This window comes from Piliocolobus tephrosceles, chromosome 16 (assembly GCF_002776525.5).
Source record: "Piliocolobus tephrosceles isolate RC106 chromosome 16, ASM277652v3, whole genome shotgun sequence".
In the NCBI taxonomy this organism is placed as follows: domain Eukaryota; kingdom Metazoa; phylum Chordata; class Mammalia; order Primates; family Cercopithecidae; genus Piliocolobus; species Piliocolobus tephrosceles.
Window position 1 is genome coordinate 68,208,424 of NC_045449.1, and position 15,603 is coordinate 68,224,026.

Genomic DNA, 15,603 nt, shown 5'->3' on the forward strand with positions numbered 1-15,603 from the left:
TTAAAATTTTTAGTAGAGACAGGGTTTTGTCATGTTGTCCAGGCTAGTCTCAAACTCCTGGCCTCAAGTGATCCACCTGCCTCGGCCTCCCAAAGTGCTGGGATTATAGGCGTGAGCCACCATGCCCAGCCCGTATTTCACATTAAAAAAAAAAAAAAAATCCACTCACTTGAATTGTTTCCAGTTTTTTGCTATTACAAATAAAGCTGCTACGAATGTTCACATACAAGTCTCTGTGTGAACATAAAACTTTATATCATTTTGACTAAATATGGAAGAGCTGAGGGGCTGGATCATCACTGGCAGGCATACATTTCATGTCTGAAGAAACTGCAAACTCTTTTCCCAGGTAGTTGTATCATGTGCATTCCCACCTGCAGGGTGTGAGGCTCCAGGTGCTCCAGAGTGTCTCCAACACTTGGTGTCAAGGTCACTAATGTTAACTTTTGTTACAGGCTGAAAGAATAAGAGTCATGACCAACTCAGTATACCACTGGAGGCTATATGAGCTAACAGAACACTGTTCTTTCGAAAGCAGGATGTTGGAAAACTGGCAACTGTGTCTGCTGCCAGAAGCGGCGCTGAGGGCAGTCACACCCAAAGTGCAGTGTTCCTTGTGATTATCTATACAAACATCTGAAAACTGTTGTACAAAGAAAGCAATTATGTGAACCTGTGATAAATCAAGCAGCTGACCAACTGTTACCTCCCTCCCTGCTCTTTCTACCTAATAAATACGAAGGGCTGTAGAAGCTCAGGGCCCTTGTTCACTAGAAGCAAGGAGCTCCCTGAACCCTTCTTTCAAAACAGATCTCTTTGTCTTTGTCTTCATTTCTGCATTCATCCCCCTTTGTTCAATTCTGTAGCAACCAACAGTGACAAGTGGTGGCCAGGACAGGAACGTGAACGAAGAAGGTCTGCTGGAGCAGAGAAAGAGAAACTGACAAGACAAATGAGAAACCCCGGCACAAGTCTGCCGGCAGCAGTACAAGGTCAGTGCTCTAAAGAGGTACTAGGAATGGGAAGTTTTCTGAGTCAGGGTAACATGGGGTAGAATTTGTCTATTGAGGTGCAACATTATGTGCATTTGCTTAAAGTTTTACTTAAACAATCTGGTGCTCAGGTTAGTTCTCAAACATTAACTAAGATGCTGAAGAAGGTCACTATACATAACCTGTGGTTTCCACAGACAGGCAGTCTCGATGTAGAAATTTGGGACAGAGTAGGAGAAGGATTAAAACGGGCTCACCAAAAAGGTCTTAAAGTTGATCCTTCTGTTTTTTCTGCTTGGAGTTTTATCCATACTGTTCTCCCGCCATTATCTCCTTATTCTGCTAGACAGCAGAAGTCATATTCTGAGTCTAAAAATCTGAAAGAATCTTTTGTCCCACCCACAGTACCAATTAAAAATAATAAACAGGAGGAGGATGAAAATTGGCCTGTGTCGCCCCTTCCAGTAGCAGAAACATCTGTACCACCTCTTCAGTAGCAGAAATAGAGACCCCAGTACAAAGAATTTTACACTCTGCTGCTATAGCTGGAGAGCCCTTAGGACTTTGCGCTTCTCCTATTTCCATAAGGCCCGATCCAAATGATCTGCAGCAGTTTATTCATGAACACACCCCACTACAGTTTAAGTTGCTGAAGGAATTGAAAGCTAGTGTAGTTAATAATGGAGTACAAAGCTCATTTACTTTAGGATTGCTAGAATCTATATTTGACGCTATGCGCCTTCCACTCTTTGATGTAAAGCATTTGGCCCACACTCGTTTGTCTGCTAGTGCATACCTGACACGGAATTTAAATTGGCAAGAACTGTGTGCAGACCAGGCTAGACAGAATTGTGCTGCTGGACACAGAGACATTACAGAGGATATGCTGTTAGATAATGGTCCTTATTCAGATCTGGAACATCAAATGGCACTCCCAGATGCTGCTTATAAGCGGTGTGTCTTGGCTGCTAAACGTGCCTGGGCCACAATTCCTGAGGAAGGGGTCCCACCCAGTACAATCTTTTTTACATATCATGCAAATTTTCTTGCAAGATTACGAGAGGCAGTGAAGCATCAGATTCCTCATACTGTGGCTGCAGAAATGCTAACCGTAACGCTAGCTTTTGAGAATTAGCAAATGCAGATTGTAAATGTGCACTGGCACCTGTGAGATGTACAAAAAACTTGGGAAATTTTCTCAAAGCTTGTCGAGATGTGGGAACTGAGCTTTATCGCTCTACGATGTTGGCTCAAGCAATGGCTAATTTAGTAGTGGACAGATCTAAAAAGGGCCAAGGGGCGAATCCTAAAATGGAAAAATGTTATAATTGTGGAAAAATCGGACACTTCAAAAAAGAACACCGTCAGACCTCTGGGCAGAAGGGATCTTATTCCCTGCGCCCCCCAACAGAAAAAAACGCGAGGATTTTGCCCTCATTGCAATAAAGGAAATCATTGGGCTAGTCAATGCCACTCAAAATTTCATCAGAATGGCACCCCCTGTGGGGAAACGAGAAGGAGGCCTGGACCCGGGCCCCACAAACAATGAGGGCATTCCCCATCCAGCCCACAGCCCTATCTCAGGGATGGGTTCCCGAAGGCACGTTGATTCTCTCTCCCCAGGAACATCCTGAAGCGCAGGATTCGATCTCCCAGTCAGAGAACAGGTAACGTTAGTGGGAGGAGACAAACCCACCAAACTTCCCACTGGTATTTGGGGACCTTTGCCAACAGGATATATGGGATAATTTTGGGTAAAAAGCTGTCTTAATTTACAGGACATTACTATAGTCCCAGGAGTTATGGATTCTGATTATGAAGGAGAAATTCAAGTAGTGGTAATGTCACAAGATCTTTGGGGTTTTGAACCAGGAGAATATATTGCTCAGCTACTGCTTATTTCCTGCAAGTCACACCCTTCTCCACAGAGGTCGGGAGTTCGAGACCAGCCTGTCCAACATGGAGAAGCCCTATCTCTACTAACAATACAAAATTAGCCAGGCGTGGTGGTGCATGCCTGTAATCCCAGCTACTCAGGAGGCTGAGGCAAGAGAATCTCTTGAACCCAGGAGGTGGAGGTTGTGGTGAGCCGAGATCTTGCCATTGCACTCCAGCCTGCAGCCTGGGCAACAAGAGTGAAACTCCATCTCAAAAAAAAAAAAAAAAAAAAGAATTGATATTATCTGGTCCTGAACTCACCAAAGGGCCATCTGAGCCTGACATTTTCTTTGTGAAAAGACTGCAAATGACAAATTCTATTTCATTAATAGATATAGAGCTATTCCAGTTATCTATTTCTTCTTGTGACTGGTAGTTTGCACCTTTCAAGGATGTTTTTCCATTTCATTTAACTTGTTGAATATATTGGCATAAAAGTTGTTTATGACACATATTCCTTTATTATTCTTTTAGTAGCTGTAAAATCTGTTGTAATGTTACCTCTCTCATTTCCGATGTTAATAACTGCCGTCTTCTCTCGTTTTTCCTAATCTGTCTAGCTAGAAGTTTAACAGTGTTTTTGATGTTCTCACAGAAAAGGTATCTCGTTTCATTTTTTTCCCCTATTACTTTTGTTTGCAATTTCATTAATTTTTCACTGTGGTCTTTTTTTTTTTTTTTTTTTCTTTTTTTTTGAGACGGAGTCTCGCTCTGTCGCCCAGGCTGGAGTGCAGTGGCTGGATCTCAACTCACTGCAAGCTCCGCCTCCCAGGTTTACGCCATTCTCCTGACTCAGCCTCCCGAGTAGCTGGGACTACAGGCGCCCGCCACCTCGCCCGGCTAGTTTTTTGTATTTTTTTTAGTAAAGATGGGGTTTCACCATGTTAGCCAGGATGGTCTCGATCTCTTGACCTCGTGATCCACCCGTCTCGGCCTTCCAAAGTGCTGGGATTACAAGCTTGAGCCACCGTGCCCGGCTGTGGTCTTAATATTATCTGTGTTCTGGTCTTTGCTTTGAGTTTACTTTGATCTTTTTTTTTTCCCTTGTTTCTTAAGCTAAGGTCATTGACTTGAGGCCCTTCTCCTTTTCTGACACAGGCACTTAGTGCTACAAAGAAGTTCCAAGAAGGCACTGGCAGGGACTGGGGTCTCTGGTCACCAGGGAAGGGGGTCCCTTTGGCCCATGGGCTGAAACTGGAACCATCACCCTGTCATCTGTGGGCAACAGACTCAGACACTGAGCTGTTCCGAGAAAAACGAAATGTGCCTAGAAAGGCTTAATCCCCTCCTGGAGGGAGCCCTGGGGGGCATGGGGGCATTGAAGAGATCCCCTCAATCCCAAGCGGTCCTTCAGGGTCCTGTGAGACCTGTCTTAGTCTACTTTTTCTTGGTTACAACAGAATATCTGGAATTGAGTAATTTATAAAGAAAAGGAATTTGTTTCTTACAGTTATGAAGGCTAAGACGTCCGAGGTTGAGGAGCCACATCTTGTGAGGGCCTTCTTGATGGTAGGGACTCTGCAGAGTCCCAAGGTGGCTCAAGGCATCTCGTGGTGATGGAACTGAGTGTGCTAGGTCAGGTCTGTCTGCCTTTTCTTATAAAGCCACCAGTTCCATTCCCGTGATAACCCATTCATTCTTTAACCCACGAATGGATTAATTCATTCATGGGAACTCTACCCCCATGACCCAGTCACCTTTTAAAGGCCTCGTCTCTCAATACTGCCACACTGGGGATTAAGTTTCAACACGAGTTTTGGGGGGGACAAATATTTAAACCATAGCAAGACCTCAAGACTCAGCCACCCCCTGTCACAGGTGACTCTGAGTGACAGTTAATTTACTCAAGTGGGACCTCAGGGACCAGGACAGAGCGGGACCTGAGAGACACACATGTATACACACTTCCTCTTACCTGGCTTACTGGTCACTTGAACGTTGACCCCAAGATCAATTCCAGTTCTCTGAATCCCACACCAATAACTGCCAGCATCATCTCTTTTAAGATTCTCCATGGTCACGGTGAACATGCGGTTTTTCTGATTGTCCCTGATGGACACCCGATTCTTCTTTACCTCCTGCTCTGATCCATTTGTTTTAACAAGGGTGTTACAGCCATTCCAATCAGCTCCTCGACACCACCACTTCAAGTAAGTCTCCCAGCCTGAGCCGTAAGCACACTGCACAGTCAACGAGCCCCACTCCGAGCCATTCACTGTTGTTGGACCAGTGATTTCAGTGGCAATGGAATAGCCTGGAAAACACAAATTCACATGCCATCACCTCCCACCCCAAGGGCAGGGCCACAGCCTCCTGCATTGGGAGTAGTGGCCAAATCCAACTGCCTTATAACAGTCAAGGAAGGAGTACATTTTCTACAAGACAAATCTTTGTCCTTCAAAATTCCACTGGGTCAAAGTCACCAGGAAAATCACTGAAGAGCACAATTGCAGATCCCCAAAGAAACACAAATGTTGACACTGAGCAATAAGAGCTTGCTGCAGTTCACCCCTCTCCCTCTCCCTATGGCCAACAAATCTTTATATTCCAAGGAACGCTCTTTTGCAACCATCTTTGTGTTACACTGGTCTGATGGGGAGGAAATTGCAGAAGACCCTTTTCCAGGAGAATGATTGCTGCCTTGATGCTTGGCTGTTCCTGGTGATTCTGATGGTTTCTGGTGGCTCTGCTGTAGTTAATCACCCTGAATGAAACCCTTTGAAATCGACCAAATAGTGATACCAACTGGTCTCTATGTGCTGTGGGATCCACATCACACAGATCTCCATTTTGCCATACATGGTTATAAATTCCAGTTCCAAAATTCCTAGGAAAAGCTAACTTAGATAAACGCAAGTAAAGGTTAGGTATAAACAGAGCGGCACCCATTCCACACCCTTCTGCATCTTATAAGTTCTTCTCTAAACATAATGGACATGATTTAAGTCAGTTAAAGGGTGAGGAATGGGGCATACCTAATTAGCTCCACTTTTCAAACAATTTGCTCCAGGACAAGACTAGTCTGCATGAACTTGTCAGCCTAATCTTTCACTTGAAAACAATTCAAAACAGTGGAAATACCTTAAGTGAGACCTTTGTCAGAAATTCTTTAAATTCAACTGACCTAAAGGGAGACCCAGCTAAAGATACGATTGATTTTGATTATTTATGCACTGGCAATAAACCGTAGCTGTGATTACTGCAGCATAAACTTGAGATCGAACTAGAAGCACATTGGAGCACTTGAAGAAGTCCTGGTAGCAATTCCCATGGAAGGAGAGAGGTTGTCTCTGAAACTCCAAGAGACACCCGAGGTCATGGTTAAGAGCTTAGGCTGTGCCAGAGGGCGTGGGTTTGAATCCTGGCTCTACCACTTACAAGTTTTGTGAACCTGGGCAAATTAACCTCTCTGTGTGATATGGTTTGGCTGTGTCCTCACCCACATCTCATCTTGAATTGCAGCTCCCATAATTCCCACATGTTGTAGGGGGGACCAGGTGGGAGATAATTGAATCACAGGGTGGTTTCCCCCACAGTGTTCTCGTGGTAGTGAATACATCTCACAAGATCTGATGGTTATATAAAGGGAAACCCCTTTTGCTTGGTTCTCATTCTCTCTCTTGCCTGCTGCCATGTAAGATGTGCCTTCCACCTTCCACCATGACTGTGAAACCTCCCCAGTCATGTGGAACTGTGAGTCCATTAAACCTCTTTTTCTTTATAATTTACCCAACCTCGGGTATGTCTTTATCAACAGCGTGAAAATGGACTAACACACTGTGCCTTCGTTTCCTATAAGTGGGAATAATAATGGCATCTACCTCTATGTTACTGTATTATGTTTATTATTATTATTACCCCTGGAGGAATGAAAACTTTAGACTTCATTGGAATGTCTTGAAAAACCAGGGTTCACCATGGTAGGAGTAGAAGACAGTTTCACCACAAACAGGCAGAGCTGCACAACCCGAGGAATTCCTGGAACAGAAATTGGATTCCATGCCCAAATCTGCTTTCTACGGCATCTGAAGGGAACTAAGAAACTACACACGACCTCCTGGGGAAAGATGGGTTTGGGGACTTCATTTGTTCACTCTGAAAAAAGTTCTGCATCAGAATGGAAAGACAACAATTAAGGTAAATATTTAAAGAAAAAATACATCTGGAAGTTATATAGGAAATAAGAGCTGGTAGCTCACACCTGTAATTTCAGCACTTTGGGAGGCTGAGGCAGGAGAATCGCTTGAGCCCTGGAGCTTGAAAGCAGACCTGGAAACATAACGAGACTAAATAAATAAATAAATAAATATTAGCTGGGTGTCGCACCATATGCCTGTAGTCCTAGCTACTTACTTAGGAGGCTGAGGGGGGAGAACGGCTTGAGCCTGGGAGGTCAAGGCTGCAGTGAACCCTGATCCCAGCACTGTACTCCAGACTGGGTGACAGAGCAAACCCTGTCTCAGAAGGAAGGAAAGGAAGGAGAATATATCTGAAAATTGTTTACAGAAAATAAATTTGAAGCCAGGCATGGTGGCTCACACCTATAATCCCTGCACTTTGGGAGGCCAAAGTGGGAGGATCACTTGAGCCCAGGAGTTTGAGACCAGCCTGGGCATTAAAGTGAGTCCTCATCTCTACCAAAAAAAAAAAAAATAAATAATAATAATAATAATAATAATAATAATCGACTTTAAAAGAAAATAAATTTGAGATTGGAAGGGAAAATTTTCTTACAAAGCTTGATCTGAGTATAGATAATATAAGAAGCACATAGATTTGTTACATTTTAACAGAAATGAAAACACTGCATATCAAAATTTGTTGACATGACAGCCAAAGCTGTACCCAAATATAAATCCTAGGAAAAAAATGTTTGATGATTCCTCAAAAAGTTAAACGTAGAGTTAACATAGGATTCAGCAATTATACCCCTAGATATATACCCAAGAGAACTGAAAACGTATCTCCACACAAAACCATCCTATGAAAGCTCAAAACATTATTACTATCAATTTTTAAAAGGTTGAAATAACCCTAAGATTCATGAACAAATGACTGGAGAAACCAAATGTGGTACATCCACTGTGAAATATTATGCAGCCATGAAAAAGAATGAAGCTCTGATTTGTGCTACAACACTGAGGAACCTTGAAACATCATGCTAAGTGAAAGAAGCCAGACATGAAATGTCACATGTTGTATGATTCCATTCATATGAAATGTCCAGAACAGGCAGACTCCTAGAGACAAGAAAGTAGACTAGTGGATGCCAAGGGCTGGGGAAGGGGTTAACTGCTAATGTATATGGGGTTTCTTTTTGAGGTGAGGAAAATGTTCTGGAATTAGATAGAGGTGATCTTTGTACAACTTTGTGAATGTACCAAAAGCCACTGAGTTATACACTTTGAGTAAATTTTATGGTGTATGAATTACGTCAATTATGAATTTGTCAATTGGACAAAACTGAATTCTTAGTCTTAACATAATTTAATTAATTTAGAAAGAAAAATAATCACAATCTTTAATTTATTAAAGATAACAAGTGTTAATCCCAAGGAAATAAGAAGAAATTATACCTATAAGAAATGAATCATTAGATAATAAAATCAGTTAACGTTAACCAACCAGATCTCAGAACTGACTAGTTCAATGTAGGAGAAAAGATGATGTGGGAAAAGGAGAAGCAACAATAACGTGGAAAATCTTGTGGCACATGTAATCAAAATGAGCACCGTCATTCCTCGATATCCAGAGGGAATTGGTTCCAGGACCCTGTGGCTATGAACATCTACAGATGCTCAAGTCCTTGATATAAAATGCCATGATATTTACATATAACCTACACACATCCTCCCATACACTTTAAATCTCTCTAGATTATTTATAATTCTAATGCAATGTAATTGCTACGTCATACGTAGTTGTTAGACTGTACTGTTTAGGGAATAATGAAAAGAAAAAGTCTGTACATGTTCAGCGCAGGTAGAGGTCTTTCTTTTCCAAATATTTTCCACCTGTAGTTGGTTAAATTGACAGATGAGGAACCCATGGATATATATGTAGGGCTGACTGTATATTACAACACATACTAAAATTTTAAATTATAAAAGAATGCTTTATAACTACAGAACTTTATGCTAATATATACTTAATAGTATTGTTAGCTTTCTTGGTGGAGGGGGGGTGGAAATGATATAATTTATTCAAAAACAAGCAAAAAAAACCCTGAATAGATAATAATCATTGGGCAGGGGGGAAATCCAAACTATTCAAAGAATTTACCCTGGATCAAGGCTCTGTTGTCAGATAGCCTTATAGGTAATTTTTCAAGATTCTAAGGGAAAAAAATCCTTTATGTTCTAATTCCAGAGCATTAAAAAATGGAAATCTGGCCGGGCACGGTGGCTCACACCTGTAATCCCAGTACTTTGGGAGGCCAAGGTGGGTAGATCATGAGGTCAAGGAGCCCAGACCAGGCAGGCCAACATGGTGAAACCCCATCTCTACTAAAAATACAAAAAAGTTAGCCAGGCATGGTGGTGCAAACCTGTAATCCCAGCTACTTGGGAGGCTGAGGCAGGAGAATTGCTTGAATCTGGGAGGCAGAGGTTGCAGTGAGCCGAGATTGCGCCACCGCACTCCAGCCTGCGCGACAGAGCAAGAGTCCTTCTCAGACAACGATTGCGCACTGTCTCGCTGCCTGTCTTCCTCCTTATACTCTGAGCTCTTTAGAGGAAGTCTCTCAGCCGTAGCTAAAAACCAGTCCATGTATGGAGGCGTCTAAACCATCCAGATGCTTGAGCCCGCCATGACTGACTGAGTGGGTCTGAGCCGGAACCCGAGTATCCGTGCTCTTTAAAAGTTCTTCAAGAATGGACTCATTCATTAGTTCCTTCCTTCATTCATATCTGTTCATTCATCTGTTTATATAGAAGGGTCACGATTGAGAACCCTAAGGTTCATTGAAGTGAGTCCTCATCTCTACAAATAATAATAGTAATAATAATCAACTTTAAAAGAAAATAAATTTGAGATTGGAAGGAAACATTTTCTTACAAAGCTTGATCTGAGTATAGATCATATGAGAAGCGCATAGATTTGTTACATTTTAACAGAAATGAAAACACTGCATATCAAAATTTGTTGACATGACAGCCACAGCTGTACTCAAATATAAATCCTTGGAAAAAAATGTTTGATGATTCCTCAGAAAGTTAAACATAGAGTTAACATAGGATTCAGTAATTATGCCCTAAGATATATACCCAAGAGAACTGAAAACATAGCTCCACACAAAACCGTCTGTGAAAGTTCCAACAAGAAGCTATTCCTGTTTTGTTTTGTCTTTGTTTGTTTCTGCAGCATGTAACACAGAACATGTCAGATAACAAAAACTTGACGGCTATTTAATGAATACGGGCATGGATGGATGAATTGGCGCTGTCATTTTCCCTGACGTGTCTCCTTCCTAAGAACAGAGCGTCTCTGTCTCCAGCCCAGCCTCTGTCATTTCAGCACCTTAAAGCTCCAGCCACACTCACCTGGGAGGATGAGAAGCAGCAGAGCCTGGGACAGCCACATGGTACTGCCTCCTCTCCTCTCCTCGGTGATCACAGGTATCTGGTGCCCTTCAGACACTTGAATCCAAGCTCGGAAGTCAATGCTGCAAACCTACCCGAATCTCCTTCAAGTTTCTTGCTCACTTCCTATTATGTCTGTAGCTACTTCTCTATTTTACACGTTAGGAGAAAAGAGGTGTCATTCTTTGCTATGGTACAGTGTGTGTTGCAAGGTGTGCCCAAACTTTTGTGCATGTAGGAAAGAAAATGGGTCCAGGCCTGGTCAGGTTTGCACGGGAGTGCATGTGGGAGCCAAGGAGCAGGAGGAGCCAGGAGGAACCCAGGCATTGAGGAGCTGTGGGATCTACTGCCAGGAGGAGAAGACAGACAAGGCTGGCCTTGAGCAGTGCGGGGAGAGGAGCAGTTTGGGAAGACCACAGTGCACAGGACTCACACCCAGCCTTGCTGGAGAAAGCCCATGCCCCAGGCTCCTTCCAGGCAGCCCCACTGTAGGACATCTCATTGCCTCTTCCTGTTCTGTGCTGTCTGACCCACTGCCCCTACCCCCAGGACCACTTCCTCTGGGGTCATGAGTCACTCTGAAGCCACTGTGAAGCCAAGGCCAGGCTCAGTGGGGAAGGTCAGGAATGGAGAAGTTGCCTTTTCTCATTAGCTTCCTCTTGCCCTGATTTCATCCTCTCCATCCCTGCACACTTTCCCCTGGCTGCTGTTGGAAACTACTTGTTCTGCTGACGCCTAATCAAACTTTCCCAGTCTCTCCCCACTTTCTTCAGACGGTCCCTTTCCTCTTTCTCTGTCACCTTCTCCCTCTCCCTTTCCTTCCTGAATTGATTCATTTTGTCTCTCCTGTTTTTTATTTTCCATATCTGTGGGCTTTGTTCTACATCTGGGGAGCCTTTTATATTGTTTATTTCATGATTTTACTTTCTCTTCCAATCCTTGGATCAAAGATCAAATATTTATTTTAGAGACTGGATTTTTATTTCAAAAAGTTTTTTTGATTCTTTGATTGCTGATGTTTTTCAAACTCTCTTCTGTTCCTTGAACTGTATCCCAGCACTCTGTGGTCATGTCTTTGTTTTGTTGTTTGGTTTTGTTTGGTTCTTCTATATGATGAGCCTTCCTCAAATGTCTGCTAATTCTTGGTTATCCAGTCATAGTCAAGAACAAGCTAAAGTGTAGCTAACTGAGACTTCAGAATATATAGGAGTAAACAGCATATAAAATAGCTCTGGTGGCTCACGCCTGTAATCCCAGCACTTTGGGAGGCCAAGGAGGGCGGATCACCTGAGGTCAGGAGTTCAAGACCAGCCTGGCCAACATGGAGAAATCCCATCTCTACTAAAAATACAAAAATTAGCTGGGCAGTGGCACATACCTGTAATCCCAGCTACTCAGGAGGCTGAAGCAGGAGAATTGCTTGAACCCAGGAGGTGGAGGTTGCAGTGAGCCGAGATTTCACCACTGCTCTCCAGCCTGGGCGAAAAAGTAGTTCCAAAAGACACTTGTACACGCATGTTTACAGCAGCACAATTTGCAACTGAAAATGTAAGGAACCAACCTAAATGCCCATCAAGCCATGAGTGGATAAAGACAATGTGGTGTACATATACACCATGGAATAGTATTCAGCCATAAAAAGGAACAAAATAATGGCATTCACGGCAACTTGGATGGAGTTGAAGACCATTATTCGAAGTGAAGTAACTCAGGAATGGAAAACCAAATATTGTATGTCCTCACTTATAAGTGGGAGCTGAGCTATGAGGATGCAAAGGCACAAGAATGATACAACGGATTTTGGGGACTTAGGGGAAAGGATAGGGGGAATGAGGGGAAAAAAGACTATGCGTTGGGTACAGTGTACACTGCTCCAGTGATGGGTGCACCAAAATCTCAGAAATCACTGCTAAAGAACTTATCCTTGTAACCAAAAGCCATCTGCTCCCCAAAAACTATTGAAATAAAATACAAAAAAGAAAAAGAAAATGAATAGTTCCAATTTATCATGCCAAATTATTTGAACCCTTGATTCTTTCTTGGCTTACAAGCTACACTTTAAGGTGCATGGGCAGAGAGGGGCCTTCTAAATTCTAGAATGAAGAGGATTGAAGTTGAACTCCAGCATTCTCACTGCCGTGGTTTCCCCAGATATTATATTAAACTAAATAACTCCTGCTCTTTTGCTTGGGGGTCACTGCCTGCCTGCAGGTATTTGGGGTATATGTAAAGATGCACATTTTTGGCGTGGCACAGTGGCTCGCATCTATAATCCCAGCACTTTGGGAGGCTGAGGTGGGTGGATCACCTGAGGTCAGGAGTTCAAGACCAGCCTGGTCAACATAGTGAAACCCCATCTCTAATAAAAATACAAAAATTAGCCCAGCATGGTGGCACATGCCTGTAATCCCAGCTACCTGGGAGGCTGAGGCAGGAGAACACTTGAACCCGGGAGGTGGATGTTGCAGTGAGCCGAGATCACACCATTGCACTTCAGCCGGGGTGACAGAGTGAGACTCCATATCAAAAACAAAACAAAACAGAACAAAAATATGTTTGTGGAACTGCTCCATGAACAAAGCTCCACTGGCTCCCTTTCCTTCTCCAGCCCAACTCCCTTCCTTTCAAAGGGTCTGGTTCCCTGGAGCCTGCCAGCACCGAGCCTGTGTTCCCTAGGAGTCCGGAAGAGGCGAGGCACTGGGGATGCTTCCTGACCTGGCTTTCGTCCCGCTCCACTGTTTGCAGAGCGGTTGTTCTGCTGAGCGGAGATGGCAGTGCCAGGACTTCTAGCGAGACGGGAGAGGCACAAGGGGAAACTTGGCGGGGAGAGACCAAGGATGCAGTGGAACTTGCAAGACCACGGGGAGTGAACTTACAAGAAGAGCACAGTGGTTTAAAGGGTATTTTTAGGATGTGCAATATGGCAGGCCTGCTCTCGCTCAAGAAAACCCTGAGCGAAATTCACATGACTCATCACTGCTTCCTTGCCTGGGCTGGCTGGAGGCCAGCTTCAGGGAGAGAACAGGGGTGGCCTGTGGGGAGGGGCCCTGGCACCAGGTGTTGGGGAGTGGATGAGGAATAAGATTGGGAAATCAGACTCTTAAACACTGATGGGGACTCCGCAGAACCTACTGATTTAGCTAGACCAAGTATTAAACATGTGGGCGATATGAGGCAGCAGGTCTCAGATCCACGGTCATAAAGTGGGTCCCTGAGCAGGAAGAAATCCCTCACTTGAGAACCAAGTAGATAAATAGCCAGGTTGATGGAAGTGGGGGAATATCTTCCTCTGCTTCAAAGAGGTAATAATAACTAGATTTGAGCTTGAAAGATGGGCAGAAGTGACGAAGGGAGACACAAGGCAGAGAAAGGAGCAGAAGCAGGAAGACAGGACACAGCAGACCCTCGAGCTTGGCGGGACACAGGTGAGCAGCAGTGACTGTGGGATAGAAGACCAAAGGCAGGCCTGGCTGGGCGCAGTGGTTCACGCCTGTCATCTCGGCACTTTGGGAGGCCAAGGCAGGAGGATGGCTTGAGCTCAACAGTTCAGAACCAGCCTGGGGGATACAGCGAGACACCATCTCTGCAAATAAATTTAAACGCAGGGCAGTCACAGCCAAGGGCAGCGAAAGGGCCGGGCCTCAAACTGAGCCTGTGGGGAGGCCCCTAGAGGCTCAGTCTCCGGGTGGCATGACTTTGCCCCTTGCAGGGGGGTTCCCTGTTTGGGGACCAGGCAGCTGAGGAGGGTGGCAGGTGTTGGTCAAGGAAGAGGCGGCTCATTCTTGGCATCTTGACCCCTTTGTCCAGGATCCTGCTCTGCAACATCCACTTCCTGCTCCGATCTCCCTGAAGGGGCTGCTGCTCGTGGACCTGCTCTGCACTGTGCTGCGAGTGAGCAATGCTAAGGGGACCTCCGGGAGGAAAAAAAGTCATAGCCTGAGCCGGGGAATCGCAGCTCCCACACCATCGACACCCTTGGAGGAAACAAGTAGAACCTCTGGCCTCCTATTGGGTAATAAGCAGCAATTACAGCTCCCCAGGAGACAAGGGTCCCTGCAGAGAGGAAGCATCCCTCATCCTGGCCTCAGGAACGCAATCGCCACTCCAGGCCGGCTCTACACAGCACAGGGATGCTGAGGGGGTCTCTCTGCCTTCCACCACCTCTGCCTCAGGAGCAGAAAAAAGAAAGGACATCCCCCCTTGCACACTGATTCCTTGGAGGCATCTGCCTCTCACCTTCATGGATCCTCCCTCAGGCCTCCTTTCCTTGTGGCTCCGGGATGACCCTGTCAGAGATAATGGACCATAGTTCAGTTGCAGAGGCCCAAGGGCCCGTCTGGACTTTTCCATCCCAAGAGGGGCTCAGCTCTATCCCCTTTGTGCCTGTGACACTCTCCGTCCTCCACCTGGCTCAGAACTGGCACAGCCACCACCACCCACTCCTGATTCAACCCAAGCTTGGCCCCTTCCACCTCTTGAGCTGTGCAACAGCAAATGCAGGATGCTCAACCCTCATGTGTCAGTCCCCCCAATTCACTCGTAATTAAATAACAACACACCTCTTTTTCTAACTTCCAAACGTATATATATTTCCTCTCAATAAAGTTGTTAGGATTATTATTCTCTTCCACTTACATTCTTCCTGAGCTCTGTCTGCTCATTTTTTCCTCTATATTTTACTTTAAATACTTTTTTAAAAAATTACTATATTTCTTTTCTTAGCTCCTTTTTTTGGAGAGATCTTGTTGTCTGTAATTTCTCTAAGGAGGGGAATTTTCCATCTGAACTCTTCCTCTATTGCCTTGAGCACTTCCTCTCCTGAGATGGATTCTTCAACTGCCATTTGCTAGTGTTCATTTCTTCTCCTTGACCTCATCAGTTGTGAACAGCTGCTGGATCGCTTTATAACTTTTCTTTGAATGAGGTTGAAGATTTGCCAAGAGTAGTGTCAGGAGCCATGGAGGGCAGAGCCATGGAGGGCAGAGCATGGAGGGCAAAGCGTGGAGGGCAGAGCATGGAGGGCATAGCATGGAGGGCAAAGCGTGGAGGGCAGAGCATGGAGGGCAGAGCCATGGAGGGCAAAGCGTGGAGGG

General features: G+C 44.6%; 1 protein-coding gene across 1 annotated transcript; it reads left to right on the forward strand.

Moving 5' to 3' along the window:
- Positions 1 to 10,355: 10,355 nt before the first annotated feature.
- Positions 10,356 to 11,082, forward strand: C16H17orf77 (chromosome 16 C17orf77 homolog). Its single transcript, XM_023211531.1, is given in 2 exon segments — positions 10,356 to 10,661; positions 10,663 to 11,082. Coding segments are annotated over 2 exon segments (726 nt in total).
- Positions 11,083 to 15,603: the final 4,521 nt, after the last annotated feature.